Source organism: Neoarius graeffei, chromosome 8 (genome assembly GCF_027579695.1).
Source record: "Neoarius graeffei isolate fNeoGra1 chromosome 8, fNeoGra1.pri, whole genome shotgun sequence".
NCBI classification, from domain to species: Eukaryota; Metazoa; Chordata; class Actinopteri; order Siluriformes; family Ariidae; genus Neoarius; species Neoarius graeffei.
The window spans coordinates 92,542,441-92,561,632 of record NC_083576.1 but is presented as its reverse complement, the minus strand read 5'-3'; the positions used below and the strand labels follow the sequence as shown (position 1 = coordinate 92,561,632).

General features: G+C 44.7%; 1 protein-coding gene across 1 annotated transcript in view; it reads left to right on the top strand.

Moving 5' to 3' along the window:
* Positions 1-19,192, top strand: part of LOC132889963 (cytosolic carboxypeptidase 4) — a 238,887-nt gene that overhangs the window by 184,220 nt on the left and 35,475 nt on the right. Inside the window, exons 21-23 of the mRNA XM_060926765.1 lie at positions 2,834-2,963; positions 6,743-6,874; positions 16,927-17,103. Of these exons, the coding sequence (XP_060782748.1) occupies positions 2,834-2,963; positions 6,743-6,874; positions 16,927-17,103 (439 nt within the window). The remainder of the gene's footprint in view (positions 1-2,833; positions 2,964-6,742; positions 6,875-16,926; positions 17,104-19,192) is intronic.

Below are 19,192 nucleotides of genomic sequence, written 5' to 3'. Positions count from 1 at the left end.
TGAGGTCCAAAATGCATCATACTTTATTTTATTATTCATAAAAATACACTTTTAATTAAAATTTATTCCTCAAAAAGACACTGCCAGCATTCACAGATGTAAATCCAGAAAAAAAAATTGATATCCAAGACATAAAACCTGCGATTAACCAAGACTCAGTATCCGATAGACTGGGACTAATTAAGACTTGGAGCTTTATAGACTGGGACTAATTAAGACTTGAAGCTTTATAGACTGGGACTAATTAAGATCCAGAGCTCTTAGATGGGAACTAATTAAGACTCAGTGCTCTATAGACTGGGACTAATTAAGACTCAGTGCTCTATAGAATGGGACTAATTAAGACTCAGTGCTCTATAGAATGGGACTAATTAAGACTCAGTGCTCTATAGAATAGGACTAATTAAGACTCAGTGCTCTATAGAATGGGACTAATTAAGACTCAGTGCTCTATAGAATGGGACTAATTAAGACTCAGCCCTCTATAGAATGGGACTAATTAAGACTCAGTGCTCTATAGCATGGGACTAATTAAAGTAAGACTCGGAGAGCCATAGACTAGGACTACTTAAGACTCAAAGAGCTATAAACTGGGACTAATTAAGACTCAGAGCTCTGTAACCTGAGAATAATTAAGACTCATAGATCTATAGACTGGGACTAATTAAGACTCATAGATCTATAGACTGGGACTGTGGGACTGAAGTAATTAACAGTGACATTCACTGTAATTAATCAGAAATTTCTCATGCTGTCTGTTTTGGAATGATGCCTAATACACTGTCTCTCTCACACACACACACACACACACACACACACACACACAGAGTGATTGACAGTGTTCTCCATCGTTAAAGTCTTGGCCTCTGGTTCCTGATTAAAGCTGCTAATGAAGTTTTACATCCCGAACACCACAACATTGATTTTAATTTAGATTTTAACTCTTGTTTGTTTTTAATTCGACCTTGAGTTGTTTTTTTATTTCAAAGTTTCAGTTTGTGTCTCTACTTTTTTTAAAAATAGCTTTTTGTTTCTTAATTCTTTAATTAAATTAATTTTAGTTCTTTAGTTCTCATTGTTCTCTTTTTCTTCAGTTCACTGCTGTTCTCTCCTTTTCTTCCTCCATTTTCTCCATATCCCTCTCGTTCTCCGATTGTCTTCTGTATTTTTCTATTTATTCTTTTCTTCTTTTGCCTAATATATTGTCCACTTCTCTTCATTTCTCCTTTCTTGTCTGCTTTCTTCTTTTGTTTCTTCTTCTTCTTCTCGTGTTCTTTTTTCACATCATTCCTTCTCTAGTAATCTCTTTTTCTGCTATAATTTTCTTTTCTTCTTCACTGATTTCTTTTTAAAGTCTTTGCTCATCACTTCTTGAATTCTCTTCTCTTCTCTTCTCTTCTCTTCTCTTCTCTTCTCTTCTCTTCTCTTCTCTTCTCTTCTCTTCTCTTCTCTTCTCTTCTCTTCTCTTCTCTTCTCTTCTCTCATACTGGGCCTCATTCACAGGTCCACTTACATAAGAAACATGGTGTTCATGAAAATCCAGTTCACTGGAAAAATGTTCATAAACAAAATCAGGCATTTAATGAGAACAAAAGTAATGGCCCCCTATAAAAGGAGGAGGAGCTTGTGTGTGTGTGTGTGTGTGTGTGTGTGTGTGTGTGTGTGTGTGTGAGAGAGGCAGCCGAGGCGCTGCAGTGGCTGAGCTGCTTTAGTGGAAGATTTCGTCCTTGCTGTGCTGAGGAGGCGCTCTTTCTTTCTTTCACTCTTTCAGCCTCCAGTTTCTCATTTTCAGGTCTCTTTGCCTTTTATGGCGTTTTGAGGGTGTGGTTAAATGTAAATGTGCTGCAAACATACTAGTTGGTGTTTTTCAGGAAATTAGTAAACGCTTGTAAATATTGAGAGGATTTTTAGTTTTATTTGGCCACTAAAACATTTACACACAAATTTATTACAAAATTGACAAACGAGTCTCATTTTATTTTCTAGAAATTTCTCTCCTTTTTTAATTACCTTTCTTAAATTTGCCTTCCTCTGCTAGAAAGAAAAAAGAACAAAACAAAGAAAAATGTGTCTTCAGTGTACTGTCATTCTCTTCTCTTCCTCTTTTTCATCCCTCGCTCGACAGAGCGCTGTGTGTTTTGTACGCGGGGCCCAGTGGAGGCTGCAGGGGCGAATGAGAGTGTAACCTCATTAAAACACGCAACAAAAAACAATTCAGCCCTTAAACTGCAGGTCACTGTGAGCAACGGACTAAACTGAACTATTGAACTTCCTAAAGAGAGTGTGAGTGTGTGAGTGTGTGTGAGTGAGTGTGTATGTGTGTGTGTGTGTGTGTGTGTGTGTGGATGAGACAGTCTCGCTCTCCTACCACAGAATAAACCACGATGTTCCACAACTTTATCAATGTTTCACAGTCAGACAGTTAGCATTTCATTCTTTCCTTTCTTTTGTTTGTTTATTATTAATTTGTTCTGTTCTGGTGATTCTTTCCTTCCTTCCTTCCTTCTTACCCTCTGGGGACAATAAAGTTGAAATTTGAAGTTCTTTCTTTCTTTCTTTCTTTCTTTCTTTCTTTCTTTCTTTCTTTCTTTCTTTCTGTTTTTGCATCCCTTCACATTCTTCTTTTCTCTTCTTCTGGGCCAAAGGTTAGCATGGTGTTGATTAAAGCAAAAAAAAAAAAAAAAACAGGAAAAAAAGAAGAAAAAAACACTTTTTTCCCCTAAAATTTAGCTTAGAGTGTAATAATAATAATAATAATAATAATAATAAATTTTATTTGTATAGCACTCAAGGTTATTATTATTTTTCTTTCTTTCTTTCTTTTTGCGCTCAGCCACCGTTGCTCTCTCAGTGCTGATGATCTGAACCGTCAGTGGCTGAAGCCGAGTCCCGTCCTCAGTCCCACCATCTATCACACTAAAGGACTGCTGTATTACCTCTGCAGCATCGGCAAAACCCCGCTGGTGAGGCCTGCCTGTGTGTGTGTGTGCGTGTGTGTGCGTGTGTGTGTGTGTGTGGCTGTAAATCAGCTGATGAACAGAGTGTGTGTGTTAATAATCTCACTACGTCCTCACCAGGCAGCTCGAATGAATCCTTTGTGTCCCGTTGTGATAAAACTGTGATGAAACGTTGATGGAACGTTCTTTCTGCTGCCACATTTCAACGAATCACTCTTGTTTCATTTAAAGTTTCTTCTAACATCTGAGCAGCTGTCCTGAGTGTAATTCTCTGTGTCCTCTTACTGGTGGATTTTAAACACCGGGCGTGGCCGAGCTCAGACTGACTGTAATCCAAGAACGGTGAGAGTCTTTAACTCTCGAAAGTCACATGACGTGCATGTTAAGACCGTCGAGCTCAACTCTCAACCTGACTGAAGAGTTTACTCTCCGATGTGCGAATGTAGCTGCGACAACAAAATTAAAGTCACTGTCCAAACTGTAGGCGTCAACATAGCTCTTCAGAAAGGCGCTGGTGTCATCACTGCCACTCCTTTTCAGGCAACCGATCATATGGCCTGGACTTGTCACCATGGTAACCAAGAAAACAGAGGAGAAGCTTGTTCTGTAGGCTGAGTCTGTCCATTCTGAGCTATCAGAATGACAGAGAGATAATAAAAAGCAAAGGGGTGATGCTAGCCCATCGAACAATGGCAGTTAAAGTGGTGATACGTTGTCAATATATTGTTGTCATAGAAACAAAACCCACGTGGGATGAAGCCGGTGATTTTCTGCCAGTGAAACATGCAATACAGACACGCCCTGATTTATTTGACAAATCCAGATAGGGAATTAAAAGCACAGTGAAATCTGTTATGATTTTATGACCTCAATTTAGTGTCTTGTAGCTTCTTTAAAGTTGTATAAATTGGCCACTTTATTAGGAACACCCATCCCCCTGCTGTTTTCTCCAGTTCTGTAATCAGCCGATCCCTCGACAGCAGCACGACGCATCAAATCAGACAGATACAAATCAGGAGCTTCAGTTAATGTTCACAACGTTCAAACATCAGAACGGGAAAAACTGTGATCTCAATTTTTGTGTGACTTTCTGTCACTGTGGTATGGGTGTTGGTTTGAGTCAGATGGACTGGTTTGAGTATTTCAGAAGCTGCTGATCTCCTGGGGTTTTCACACACAACAGTCTCTAGAGTTTACACAGAATGGTGCAGAAAACAAAAAACACTGAGTGAGTGAGCGACAGTTCTGTGGGTGGAAACAAACGCCTTGTTGATAAGAGAGGGTCAGAGGGAAATGGACAGATTGGAAGGATATAGTAACTCATATAATCACTCTTTACAACCGTGGTGAGCAGAAAAGCATCTCAGCATGCAACAGCAGACAGAAGAACACACTGGGTTCCACTCCTGCAGCCAAGAACAGGGATCTTACAATCAACAACTAGTTCCTATTAAAGTGGCTGCTGAGTGAGTGTAGGTACATGATATATGCGACTAAACTGATCACGCCCCTCACAGACGACTAGCAGCTTCTCAGAAGGACTATTATTTCATCAATTATAAAAAAGGCTCTTGAGTAAGGAATGCAGCATTCCTAACATGTCTGAATCAGCCTGTCGTTTTGACTGGACACTTCCAAGCTGAAATCTTCACTGAGGAATCGTGTGACATCAGACTCTGGCCCCAATTACACTCCTGTCAGAGCAGCACGTCCGAGCTTCACTTTATAATCATCGATCATTAAATCGGATTTATAAAAGTGTTTTGTGGCATGGAGGCCATTATGGTCAGTGTGTGTGTGTGTGTGTGTGTACTCAGATTGGGTGTAATTGCTGCTCTTGACATTTTGACAATTATGAGTGGTAAAAAGAAACACACCAACAGATGTGTAAACGACATGTTTCACTCACTTCCTGGTGGTGTTGCAGTTCCCACAGTGCAACTGATTATTTTCCTTTAACAGCGCGTCCTCGAGTGTTTTATTCCTCTCATACCACACCAACTTACCAGTGATGTTTCCATGGAGAATGAGGAGTTACTATAGAAACGATAAGATGTTAAAACAAGTGCATTAACATGAACCTGTGATTTGTAGCTGCACTACAGTCAGAACTGTTGTGATAGGAAACTAATCAACAAGTTCCGACTAATCAGAGCCCAGAACTCAGCAGCAGCGGCGTGGTGGAGTAAAGTGAGCTCAATTCTCTGCTGATTGGGGTTAAAGGGATATTTTAGCCACACTGCTCCTTTAAGTGGAGTTTGTTTGAAGGAGAGTTGTGTAATTATTCCAGTCACTGATGCATCATTAAAATTGAAACCATAACAGTTTGGTGTGAGGCTCAAAAGCAGCGAGCCGCAAACACTTCCTGTTCGAGTCACGGTGACAGACACCATCTCACACTCCTTCAACCTTGGCAGTTCTACAGTGTGTATTTTTACTGTCAGAACAGTAATTGGATTTGCATGTGCGCACGCACACACACACACACACACACACACAAATACACACACAGTTTACTTTGAGTTTATTGTATATGATTAGTGTGACTGCCAGGAGACCCCAAATAATAATACAAACAGTACGATCATGCACAAATACTAATAACTTTGTTTATTATGTACACACACACACACACACACACACACACACACACACACACAAAATTCATGAACAAAGTAAAATAAAATGCATAATCTCTCTCTCTCTCCCCAATCTCCCTCCTCTCTCTTCTCTCTCCCCAATCTCCCTCCTCTCTCTTCTCTCTCCCCAATCTCCCTCCTCTCTCTCTCCCCAATCTCCCTCCTCCCTCTCTCCCCAATCTCCCTCCTCCCTCTCTCTCCCCAATCTCCCTCCTCTCTCTCTCTCTCTCCCCAATCTCCCTCCTCTCTCTCTCCCCCTCCCCAATCTCCCTCCTCTCTCTCTCCCCCTCCCCAATCTCCCTCCTCTCTCTCTCTCCCCAATCTCCCTCCTCTCTCTCCCCAATCTCCCTCCTCTCTCTTCCCCTCCCCAATCTCCCTCCTCTCTCTTCCCTCTCTCTCCCTCCTCTCTCTTCTCTCTCCCCGTCCCCTCCCATCTCTCTCCCCCCTCCCCAATCTCCGTCCTCTCTCTCCCCCCTATCTCCCTCCTCTCTCTTCTCTCTCCCCAATCTCCCTCCTCTCTCTTCTCTCTCCCCAATCTCCCTCCTCTCTCTCTCCCCAATCTCCCTCCTCCCTCTCTCCCCAATCTCCCTCCTCCCTCTCTCTCCCCAATCTCCCTCCTCTCTCTCTCTCTCTCCCCAATCTCCCTCCTCTCTCTCTCCCCCTCCCCAATCTCCCTCCTCTCTCTCTCCCCCTCCCCAATCTCCCTCCTCTCTCTCTCTCCCCAATCTCCCTCCTCTCTCTCCCCAATCTCCCTCCTCTCTCTTCCCCTCCCCAATCTCCCTCCTCTCTCTTCCCTCTCTCTCCCTCCTCTCTCTTCTCTCTCCCCGTCCCCTCCCATCTCTCTCCCCCCTCCCCAATCTCCGTCCTCTCTCTCCCCCCTCCCCAATCTCCCTCCTATCTCCCCCCTCCCCTCTTTCTCTCCCCCTCCCCTCCCCACCCCAATCTCCCTCCCCTCCCCTCTCTCCTCTCCCCTCCCCTCTCTCCTCTCCCTCCTCCCCCACTCTCTCCTCTCCCTCCTCCCCCACTCTCTCCTCTCCCTCCTCCCCGTCTCTCTCCCCCCTCTCCTCTTTCTCTCCCCTCTCCTGCTCTTCTCTCCCTCCCACCCTCCCCTCACTCTCTCTCCTTTCTCTCTCTCCCCCCCCCCAGGTGTTCTGTGATTATCACGGTCACTCGAGGAAGAAGAACGTGTTCCTGTACGGTTGCAGTGTGAAGGAGACGCTGTGGCAGTCCGGCTCTCCCATTAACACCGCTTCACTTAAAGAGGATCCTGGATACAGAGTAATGACGACAGCAACAACAACAACTATCACAAAACCAACTGCAACAATCACAACAATACCAACTACATCAAACAAACACAACAAAAACATCTACAATAACATACTACAACAAACACAACCACACAACAACATTTTCAATAATATCAACCATGAAAACAACAACCACAACAAAAGCAACAACCACATAACCACAACAACATTTTTAATAACAATGGATAAACAACCATATTTGTATCAACAAACATAACAACACCAACTATAATAACAACCACAAGAATATGAGCAGCCACAACAACTGCACCTACATAAAAACAACCACAACAAGAACAACAATGATAACCACAGTAACAACACCGAGCACCATAACAACCACAAAAGGTCCAACAACAACAGCAACCACAACAACCACAAGGAGTCCAGCAACAGCAATAACCACAACAGCAAGCACCTCCCCATAACAACCACAACAAATCCAACAAGAACAATGATAACAACAACAACAACAAAAAACACCTCCACCATAACAACCATAACAAATACATTTACATCAAAAACAACTATAGCAACAACAACCACCACCTCCACCATAACAAGTCAAGCCAAGTTTATTTGTATCGCACTTTTAACAATAAACATTGTCGCAAAGCAGTTTTACAGAATTTGAATGACTTAAAATATGAGCTAATTTTATCCCTAATCTATCCCCAATGATGAAGCCTGTGGCAACGGTGGCAAGGAAAAACTCCCTCAGACGACATGAGGAAGAAACCTCGAGAGGAACCAGACTCAAAAGGGAACCCATCCTCATCTGGGCAACAACAGACAACATGACTATAACATTAACAGTTCTAGCATAAAGTCAGCTTCGTTGATGCTATAAACCCCCCACCGATGGAAACCCGAGCGCAAAACCGTTTGACAACCGCAGTCCCAAAGTCAGCAAGTCAACTGCAGTCCCCAGCCACAAAAGCACCACTGCAAGAGTCCAGAGCGTCCTCCAGGCGCGACCCCCAACTGTCCACATGGGGCCATCCTCCACAGGAGCGATGCAGTGAGACTCCAACCAGACACAGGGCACCAGGATGGATCAGGCAGGTCTGAGGAGCAGGAGAGTTCAGCATCTCGATCTCAGGACCGACATGTAACTCAGAGGGACAGATTGGAGGGGGGGGGGAGAGAAAACACAGGTTGTAGGTATGCCCAATGTCACCTGAATAAGTAGGAACAGTATTCATATTGCACTGAGTACAAGCAGGGACTTTGGCAAAACTAACTATGACAGCATAACTAAAAGGGGAGAGCCAGAAGGTAACACAGGCATGAGGGGCCCCAGGACATAAAGCAGCAGCCACTACACCGTCAACAAACTCGAGTGAGCAAGTGAGTGGGGACTGACAGCATCCATACATCCCAGTTTACCAAAACACTCTGTCTGAGGACCCTCCAGATCTACACCTTTACCTCCTCATAAACACCATTAACACAAGGCTTGACTAAACAGATGTGTTTTCAGCCGAGACTTAAACACTGAGACTGTGTCTGATTCCCGAACACTACTTGGAAGGCTGTTCCATAACTTTGGGGCTTTGTAAGAAAAGGCTCCGTCCCCTGATGTAGCCTTCACTATATGAGGTACCAGCAGATAGCCTGCACCTTTTGATCTAAGTAGGCGTGGCAGGTCATAGAGGAGCAGAAGTTCACTCAGGTGTTAGGGTGAGCTGGGAATTGAACCTGGGTCACTGGCATAGTAACCCAGCAAACACCTTCTAGGCTAAGCAGAGGGATGACTCAAGTGTAGAGGAGTGATAACAAAGTTAAGGTTAAATAAAGTTTATTTGCCAAAGCTCAGTAGTCCAGAAAAAAATCCACAGCTTGGGAATAAACAAAAATCCACAAAGGGAAAAAATATTGGCCAGACAGGTAAATCCAAACACACAGAAGGTAAAAGAAATAAAAAAACAAAAGTTCCAAGAGTTCAAAAAAATCCAAAACCAAGGAAGAGAAGGAAAAAATCCAAATGCACAGAAGATACAAAAGGCAAAGTATCAAGTAACAAAAAATAGTCAAAATGTCCCAAAGAGAAACTACCAAAAACAAAGACAAAGGGCTAGGGCACGTAGAACACAAGAGACTAACCATAAAACACAAAGGCTCAGTGACTAGCAGGACAAAATGGGGTAGTATAAATACCCAAAGTAATTGAACACATGACCAGGACAAAATTGGCAATTAAGACAAGGTGGGGTAAAATGCACATGAAAAACAAAGAAGCACATGGCTGACAAAACAAAAACACAAACCCCCTAGCTGTCAAAACAAACATGACATGGTAAAGACATAATAGCGGCCTCTAGAGGCCAAGATAGTCCCAAGGCCTAACAGGACCCCCCCTCAAGGAGCGTCTCCTGACGTTCCCAGGGCAATCAGGATGGGCCAAATGGAAGTCCTGACAAAGTTCTTTGTCCAATATGTCCCTAGCGGGGACCCAACAGCGCTCCTCAGGCCCATAGCCCTCCCAGTCAACTAGGTACTGGAGGCCGCCACGGACCTGGCGGGAGTCCAGCAGGCAGCGCATGGTGAACACAGTCTGTCCACGGAGGATGCGGGGAGGCGGGGGACTCCTAGGGGCAGGGGCATAAGGGGACGACATTACGGGCCACAACAGGGACACATGGAATGTGGGGTTGATTCTCATCGACCAGGGCAACTGGAGCCGGTAGGCCACAGGGTTCACTCTGCGCACTACCTTGAAGGGACCAACATAACGAGGGGAAAGTTTGCTGTTCTCCACCCGTAAAGGAAGGTCTTTGGCGGACAACCAAACCCGCTGTCCAGGGCGAAAACTGTGGGCAGGCTGTCTATGGCAGTTGGCCTGAGTCTGGTTAGCCCTGCAAGTACAGATTAGAGTCCTCCGGACCTTGTTCCAGATCTTACGACACCGTCTCAGGAAATGGTTGACCGAGGGCACCCCAGTGTCCTCCTCCTGTTCCGGAAACAAAGGCAGCTGGAACCCAAATTGGCATTGGAATGGAGACAACCTGGTGGCTGATGACTGAAGGGTATTATGGGCGTACTCCGCCCATGGCAACCAGGTGCTCCATGACGTCGGGTTGTCCATCGCCAGGCCTCGCAAGGTGGTTTCCAGGTCCTGGTTGAGCCTCTCAGTCTGGCCATTAGACTGGGGATGGAACCCAGAGGAGAGGCTGGCAGTGGCCCCGATCAGCTTGCAGAACGCCTGCCACACTCAGGAGGAGAACTGGGGCCCTCGGTCGGAGACGATGTCCTGTGGAAGTTTGAAGACTCGGAAGACATGGGTGAACATTAGTTTGGCAGTCTCAAGGGCAGAAGGGAGCTTGCATAGAAGTATGAAATGACAGGCCTTTGAGAACCTGTCGACTATAACTAGAATGACAGCATTACCTTGTGAATCTGGGAGGCCCGTGATGAAGTCGACTGCCACATGAGACCAGGGATGCCGAGGAATGGGCAGAGGATGCAGGAGGCCCTGGGGATGCTGCCGTGGGTTCTTGCTTCTGGTGCACACTTCACAGGACAGGACGAATGACCTCACTTCTTTCTCCATGCCTGGCCACCAGAAGCATCTCTTCAGGAAATCCAGGGTCCTCCAAGCTCCCAGGTGAGCAGTGAGAGGGGACAAATGACCCCACTGGAGAACCTTGGCCCGGGCTTGACATGGAATGTACAAGAGACCAGGTGGCCCCGTCCCAGGACTGGGGTCCTGGTGTTGAGCTCGTCGGACAGCCTCCTCAATACCCCAGCGGACAGGGGCCACAATTCGGGACACAGGGATAATAGGCCCAACTTCACTTTCCCTGTTAGTGGAAGAGAACTGTCTGGAAAGAGCGTCAGGTTTGGTGTTCTTTGAGCCGGGGTGGTACAACAGGGTGAAATCGAACCGACTGAAAAACAAGGCCCACCTAGCCTGTCGAGGATTAAGTCTCTTGGCCTGTTGGAGGTACTCCAGGTTCTTGTGGTCCGTCCAAACCAGGAATGGATGTTGGGCTCCCTCCAGCCAGTGCCTCCACTCCTCAAGGGCCAGTTTGACAGCAAGCAGTTCTCAATCACCCACATCATAACGGGACTCCGCAGGACTCAGACGGTGGGAGAAGTATGCACAGGGGTGCAACCTTCCATCCGAACGTTGAGAGAGGACAGCGCCGATGCCACTGTCCGAAGCATCCACCTCGACAACGAAGGGTTGCGATGTGTCAGGGAGGACCAGAATGGGTGCAGTACAGAACCAGTGCTTGAGGTCCTTGAAAGCCCTCTCTGCCTGAGGAGACCAGACAAAAGACTCACCTGTCCTTTTGGTGAGGTCAGATATGGGTGCTGCTACTGAACTGAAGTTTCTGACAAACTTGCGGTAGAAGTTCGCAAATCCTAAAAACCACTGGACCTCTTTCACGGACTTGGGAGTGGGCCAGTCCTGGACGGCCAGGGTTTTGGCTGGATCCATCTGTAGTTGTCCCGTCCATACAATAAAGACCAGAAAGGAGGCCTCTGGGACATGAAATTCACATTTCTGGGCTTTCACAAACAGGTTGTTCTTTAGCAGCCTCTGAAGAACCTGATGGACATGGTGGTGGTGCTCATGCAAGGTCTTGGAGAATATTAAAATGTCATCGAGGTAAACAAAATTTGTTGATCATCTCCCCCAGGACGTCATTGATAAGGGCCTGAAAGACTGCTGGTGCATTAGTGAGTCCAAAGGGCATCACTTGGTACTCATAATGTCCCGATGGGGTGTTAAAGGCAGTCTTCCATTCGTGTCCCTGTCGGATATGGATGAGGTGGTATGCGTTTCATAAATCCAACTTAGTGAAGACAGTAGCACCTTGGAGCAGGTCAAATGCGGTGGACATTAGCGGAAGGGGATAGCGGTTGCACACTGATCTTATTCAGGCCCCTGTAGTCAATACACAGTTGCAGTCCCCCATCCTTCTTGCCAACAAAGAAGAAGCCTGCACCAGCAGGTGAGGTGGAGGGGCAGATGAACCCCGAGGCCAGGGCATCCTTGATGTATTCATCCATGGCCTTGCATTCTGGCTGAGAAAGGGAGAACAGCCTGCCCCGAGGAGGGGTAGCACTGGGGAGCAAGTCTATGGCACAGTCATAGGCACGGTGAGGAGGAAGAGTGGCGGCCCTACTCTTGCTAAAAACCTCCTTCAAATCACAGTACTCTGTGGGAACTTGAGATAACTCGGTGAGATCAGGGGGCTTGGCAGGAGACACAGGAGAACTAGAGAGCAGACAAGAGGCATGGCATGTAGGGCCCCATTCCACAACCTGGTTTGTTGCCCAGTCTATGCGAGGGTTGTGGCGGGTGAGCCAAGGAAAGCCTAGAATCACTGGGAACTCTGGTGAATGAATCAGGTGCAGGGATATTTCTTCTCTGTGACCTTGAGACTGGAGAAAAACTGGAGAAGTTACTTGGGTGACTCTATCATCACCTAAAGCTTGGCCATCCAGAGCAGACACAGACAACGGCGCTTCAAGGGGTACAATAGGGACATTGATTCTTCGGGCAAAGTGAACATCCATAAAATTTCCAGCAGCCCCAGAGTCTAACAATGCTTGACGAGTGGATGGACTCACCCCAGGAGATGGAGACAGGGATGTAGACTCCTTGGCCAGGAAGTTCGGGAGAGAGGGTAGTCCCCGTCACAACCCTCCCTCGGCTGGACAGGACGGTCCTTTTCCCCAAGAGCTCGGGACATGACGCTCGGAAATGGCCAGGCTTGCCACAGTAGATGCAGCTACTTGTCCCTCCTCCTGCACTCCCTCTCAGATGCGGAGAGACGAGTACGGCCAACTTGCATGGGCTCCGGACAAACACTGGATGAAGTGGACGGACTCCACTTACGTCATGCCTGGTGTAAAGACTCTCGTCTCTGCGAGCCTACCACACAGATTTAATACTTGTCATTTTTAGGGCATACCTAACAACGTGTTTTCTTTCTCTCCCCCCCCATCTGTCCCTCTGAGTTACATGTTGATCCTGGGATTGAGATGCTGGCCTCTTCTGCCCCTCGGACCTGCTTGATCCTTGCTTGCACTCCTGTGAAGGACGGCCCCATGAGGACAGTTGAGGGTTATACCTGTTAAAACTGTTAATATTATAGTCAGGCTGTCTGTTGTTGCCCAAATGAGGATGGGTTCCCTTTTGAGTCTGGTTCCTCTCGAGGTTTCTTCCTCATGTCGTCTGAGGGAGTTTTTCCTTGCCACCGTCGCCACAGGCTTGCTCATTGGGGATAGATTAGGGATAAAATTAGCTCATGTTTTAAGTCATTCAAATTCTGTAAAGCTGCTTTGCGACAATGTTTATTGTTAAAAGTGCTGTACAAATAAACTTGATTTGATTTGATTTGATTTGACTCCAGGTTGAAGCAATGAGGTAAGGGAAGCTCCGGTCTTGGCTACGCTCTCTAATCCTTTTATCAAGGTGAATGGCATGTGAGATCAGAGTTTCAAGGTCACTTGGGCAGCCTATCGAGGCCAGACCGTCTTTGATGGAGTCAGACAGACCATGGTGGAAAGCTGAAGCCAGGGCAGTCTCATTCCATCCACTGACTGCTGCGAGCATCTGGAACAAGATGGCATAGTCTGCGACACTTCCTCCCTGCCGGATGGACATGAGCTTCCTGGCTGCATCCTTGCTGATGTCCGACTGATCAAAAACACGAAGCATCTCCTCCGTAAACATCTTGAAATCAGAACACTCGGGTCCCTGTCTCTGCCAGATGGCTGTTGCCCAAGTTCGTGCCTTATCCACTAACAATGTTATTACATATGCAATCTTGCTGCAGTCAGTAGTGTAGGTGGTAGGCTGGAGCTCGAAGGTGAGTTGACACTGGGTAAGGAACTCCCGGCACTCACCGTCATACCTCTGTGGTGCAGGAAGGCAGGGTTCATGAGGTGAAGGAGGGAGTGTGGCAGGAGAGACTGGTGCTGGAGCAGAGGGAGGAACAGGAGGAGCCATGCAAGGGCCTTCCCAATTTGCTGAAGCAGTGCATCGTGGCGAGCAAGGGTCTCTTGTTGGCCTACAAGTGCTTGTCCCTGAGTGTCCATGGTAGCCCCAAAGCTTGTTAAAGCAGCCATTATCCTCTGAAAGACAGCTGAAGAAGCCTCTGCTGAGTCAGTCATGACTGAGTCTTTCTGTTAGGGTGAGCTGGGAATTGAACCTGGGTTGCTGGCATAGTAACCCAGCAAACACCCTCTAGGCTAAGCAGAGAGATGACTCAAGTGCAGAGGAGTGAGAACAAAGTTAAGGTTAAATAAAGTTTATTTGCCAAAGCTCAGAAGTCCAGAAAAAATCCACAGCTTGGGAAGAAACAAAAATCCACAAAGGGAAAAAATATCGGCCAGACAGGTAAATCCAAACACACAGAATGTAAAAGAAAAAAAAAAACCCAAAAGTTCCAAGAGTTCAAAAAATCCAAAACCAAGGAAGAGAAGGAAAAAATCAAAATGCACAGAAGATACAAAAGGCAAAGTATCAAGTAACAAAAAATAGTCAAAATGTCCCAAAGAGAAACTACCAAAAACAAAGACAAAGGGCTAGGGCACGTAGAACACAAGAGACTAACCATAAAACAACACAAAGACTCAGTGACTAGCAGGACAAAATGGGGTAGTATAAATACCCAAAGTAATTGAACACATGACCAGGACAAAATTGGCAATTAAGACAAGGTGGGGCAAAAGGCACATGAAAAACAAAGAAGCACATGGCTGACAAAACAAAAACACAAACCCCCTAGCTGTCAAAACAAACATGACATGGTAAAGACATAATAGCGGCCTCTAGAGGCCAAGATAGTCCCAAGGCCTAACACAGGTACTGTGGTGCGAGAACATTCAGTGCTTTAAAGGTCAATAGTAGTATTTTATAATCAATATGAAATTTGATTGGGAGCCAATGCAGTGTGGATAAGACAGGGGTGATGGGGTCATATTTTCTAGTTCTAGTAAGGACTCTTGCTGCTGCATTTTGAACTAACTGGAGCTTGTTTATGCACTTATTGGAACATCCAGACAGTAAGGCATTACAATAATCCAACCTGGAGGTAACAAAAGCATGAACTAGTTTTTCCGCGTCATGTACAGTAGTGACATTAAATTTCTTATCTTAGAATAACAACCACAACAAATTCAACAATAACTGCCACCACCACAACAACAAAAACAACAACCACCTCCACTATAACAACCACAACAAATCCAACAATAACCACCACCACCACAACAAAAACAACAACCACCTCCACTATAACAACCACAACAAATCCAACAATAACCATCAACACAACAACAACTACTACATTTACATCAAAAACAATAACAACAACAACAACAACCACATCCATCATAACAACCACAACAAATCCAGCAATTACCACCACCATCACCACCACCACAACAACAACAACAACCACCTCCACCATAACAACCACAACAAATACATTTACATCAAAAACAACCACAACAACAACAACCTCCACCATAACAACCACAACAAATACATTTACATCAAAAACAACCACAGCAACAACAATCACCTCCTCCATAACCACAACAAATATATTTACATCAAAAACAACAACAACAACAGCAGCAACAACAACCACCTCCACCATAACAACCACAATAAATATATTTACATCAAAAACAACAACAACAACAACAACAACAACAACAACAACAACAACATCCACCATAACAACCACAACAAATATATTTACATCAAAAACAACAACAAATAACAACAACCTCCACCATAACAACCACAACAAATATATTTACATCAAAAACAACCACAGCAACAACAAGCTCCACCATAACAACCATAACAAATCCAATAATAACCCCCGCCCCCACCACAACAACAACAACAACAACAACTACTACTACATTTACATCAAAAACAATAACAACAACAACCACCTCCAGCAAAACAAACACAACAAATACATTTACTTCAAAAACATTCACAGCAAAAGCCAATGATGACAATAGTAACAACATCAACCACCATAACAACCACAAGAAGAGACACAACTGCAATCAGACCACCAACTGCAACTCCAATAAAAACAATTACATGAACAACAACCACAACAACAACCACAATAATAAATACACCAGTCATTGCCATAACAACCACTACAACAACAAAAACAATCACGCTTACATCAACAAGGCAGTCAATGACAGGAACCCAAATAATAGCAATCATAATCAGAACCACACTGACATCAACAACAACCACAAGAACAACCAGAACAACACCGTGTACACTCAGTGACCTCGAGTTTGAGGTAAAGTTCACTGAAAGTGGAATGTTTTAAATTCCCAATCACACTTCATCAGAAATTTTGCTCTTTATGGATGTAGTTTGATCTCAAAAGGACAGCTTATTTTTCATCCAATCAGGAACATCGTGCGTGGGTTCTGCAGGCAGATCCAGCTGGTCTCTTCGGCCTCCTTTATCTCCTCTTATCGCTTTTCCTTATCCACCACCGCCGCACTATCAGCAACCCAGACAAACAGAGAAAGAAGTTCTGTGGTGACAGCCCTTCAGTGAAGCTCAGCAGATGTTCCTGCTGCCCCATTGTAGATGATTTATGAGATGCAGCTGAAAGAACTCATGGTGTTTCTGTTATAAGAGCTTGTGCGAGATGTCAGATGAGAAAATGACGGATGAGGGACATCGGAGAGGGAACTGATGGTGCTGCTGTTCATGTTGTGTGCTTATTAGCAGAGCAGGGCTTCTGATGTTTATAAACTCAGCTCCTGTTTGCAGAGTGAAACGTGTGTAAGATAAACCAGCTGCAGCTCTTCGCTGCGAAATATAAAGATGATGAAAGAGAAAATCGAGACGGAGTTTACAGCTACCGTCGAGGAAATGTGAAGTAATAAAAACAAATCCATGTTTAGTCTTGGGGTGTGACCTCACAACCTTCAGGTTATTGTTTTCAGAGCCTTAAACACTGATTTCATGTTGGGGATTTTTTGGCGCATCTTTTTCAGACGATCACCAAAACTCTGGATCGAATCGCTCCGGCGTTCTCCTTCAACAGCTGTAACTTTTTGGTGGAGAAGTCGCGGGCATCGACGGCACGCGTGGTGGTGTGGAGGGAGATGGGTGTTTTACGGAGCTACACTATGGAGAGCACCTACAACGGCTGTGATCAGGGCATCTACAAGGTCAGTTAACAGCATGCTAATCTGGTGTTGTGATGCTATTTGGGTTGAGATGCTAATGTTAGAACCCAGAAGCTTAATTTTCCATTTCCTGGAAAATTTCACAATATAGTCGTGGTAGCCTAGTAAACTAGACCCACCCGCCTAGCGGCCAAAAATATTTTTGCCTAGCGAGTGGGTCTAGCCTCGCACCATATAAACAAAAACACCCCCGGCATCAAATCGTGCCCGCCAATCACAATGCAAGGTTTTTGTTTGGATTCTTTGGGCGGGCTTTTGCAGGAGTGACGACAAAGCTGCGCGACGCTGGAGAAAGCACAGCAGGAAAGATGGCTACGGCTAGTGAACAGCGCGCGTTTGACTCCGCTTTGGAATCAGTTTTAGAAGAATTAGACTTGGAGTTTTTGTTGAAACATGAGCAGGAAGAGGCTCTCCACTCATTCCTTTTCAAGAAGGATGTTTTCGCTGTTTTGCCGACCGGCTATGGCAAAAGTCTGATCTACCAGCTGGCTCCGCTCGTAGCCAAAAGGATGGGCTAGTTTGTGCAGTACGAAGAATTAATAAATAGCTTTGAAACATTACTTTTTGATTGTTTCTTATTTTCCCGTTATTTTAAATTTAAGGGAAATTATTTCACCAAACACCACTAAATAAAAACTCTCAAAAACAGTTTAAGCAAACCCTTGAAAAAAAGTGTATGTGGTACAGACTCCAAACTTGTGGTCATTATCTCCAAACTTCTTAATATCTAGAACCTGTTTATTAATTAATACGCATTTTGAAAAATTATTTATGTCAAGGTCTCCCCCACTGCTTTCTGTCACTCTGACTACGTCACAATCACTGTTGCGCTGATTGGTCAGAGCGTTGGCCTATACGCACAGAGACAGTTTGAAAGACAGCGGGTTGTTCCTCCTACCCGCTTCGGAAATGTCTACGGATCGAGGCCAGACTAAATATTCACATTTAGTCTGGCTTGCCAGGCTATAGTCGTGGATCATTTCAGAATTTTTGGACTCCAGTTCTGAAATTTGGACATTCCAAACCTGAAAATCATGTTATAATTGCTTTCAAAGTAATCCTTAACTAGCTCTCACATTCAGACTGAAAAAGATTGGAATAATAATAATAATAATAATAATAGACAACAATTAAAATGGAGGCAGACTGCAGTAATATTTGGATAAATAGCCAAGACATGAGCTTTCCAGAAAACTTTATTTGCTATTTTTTTCCCTCAAAAAATCCTAAATTTATTAACATTATAGATGTAAAATGTAAAACGATGGTCGGTGATGTAAATCGGCTTGACACCAAATTTAATTTTCATTTTTTTGTCGAATTAAAATAAGTTGTCTGTTTTTCTTTTTCTTTCGTTTAAATAAATCTTGAGTCTAAAATCATTAATGGGATTTGAGATGGCGTTATTGCTCGACTCTAACAGAAAAATACAATCATTTTCTCAATTGGTTCAGAAACAAAAGAGGAAAAAAGTCACATCTGTCTATTTTTAGGTTAATTTTCTCACCAGCCGTGAGCCTTTCAGCACCGCTAACCCACTTTCATCTCAAACACAACCCTGTCATTTCCCTCCATGCTCTCTTCCTCCTGCCCTTCCCACAATCCTCTTCTTCTTCTCCATCGCTGCCCTGTTCCGCCCCGTTCCTCCCCTGGCACTTCATTACCTTCTGCTGCCGCTAATGCCTTAATCATTTTTAGCCTGCTTATTTAGCCACCTGTGGTTTGCTAATCACATCCCAAAATCCCTCTCTGTGAGCATCTCCTGGCTCTCTCCTTCATTAGCGCTCTCGTTTCTGAATTCTTGTTAAAGATGGTGTTATTTATTTGCTGAGCCAAGAGAAACATGGGAAAGGAAGGGAGGATGGGGAAGGGTTCGGAATAAAACTGTTTGTAGGAAGCTAACACTACATTAGCAAATGAACCCTTAATGAACTGTTTTTTTTCAAGTGTGTACCAAGTAACACAAGTTTAGCTACATTTAAAAATCCTAAATACTGAGTGTACAGAACACTGAAACATGTTGAACAGTGACATGCGTGGAATACTGAAGTGCACAGAATATTGAAGTGTA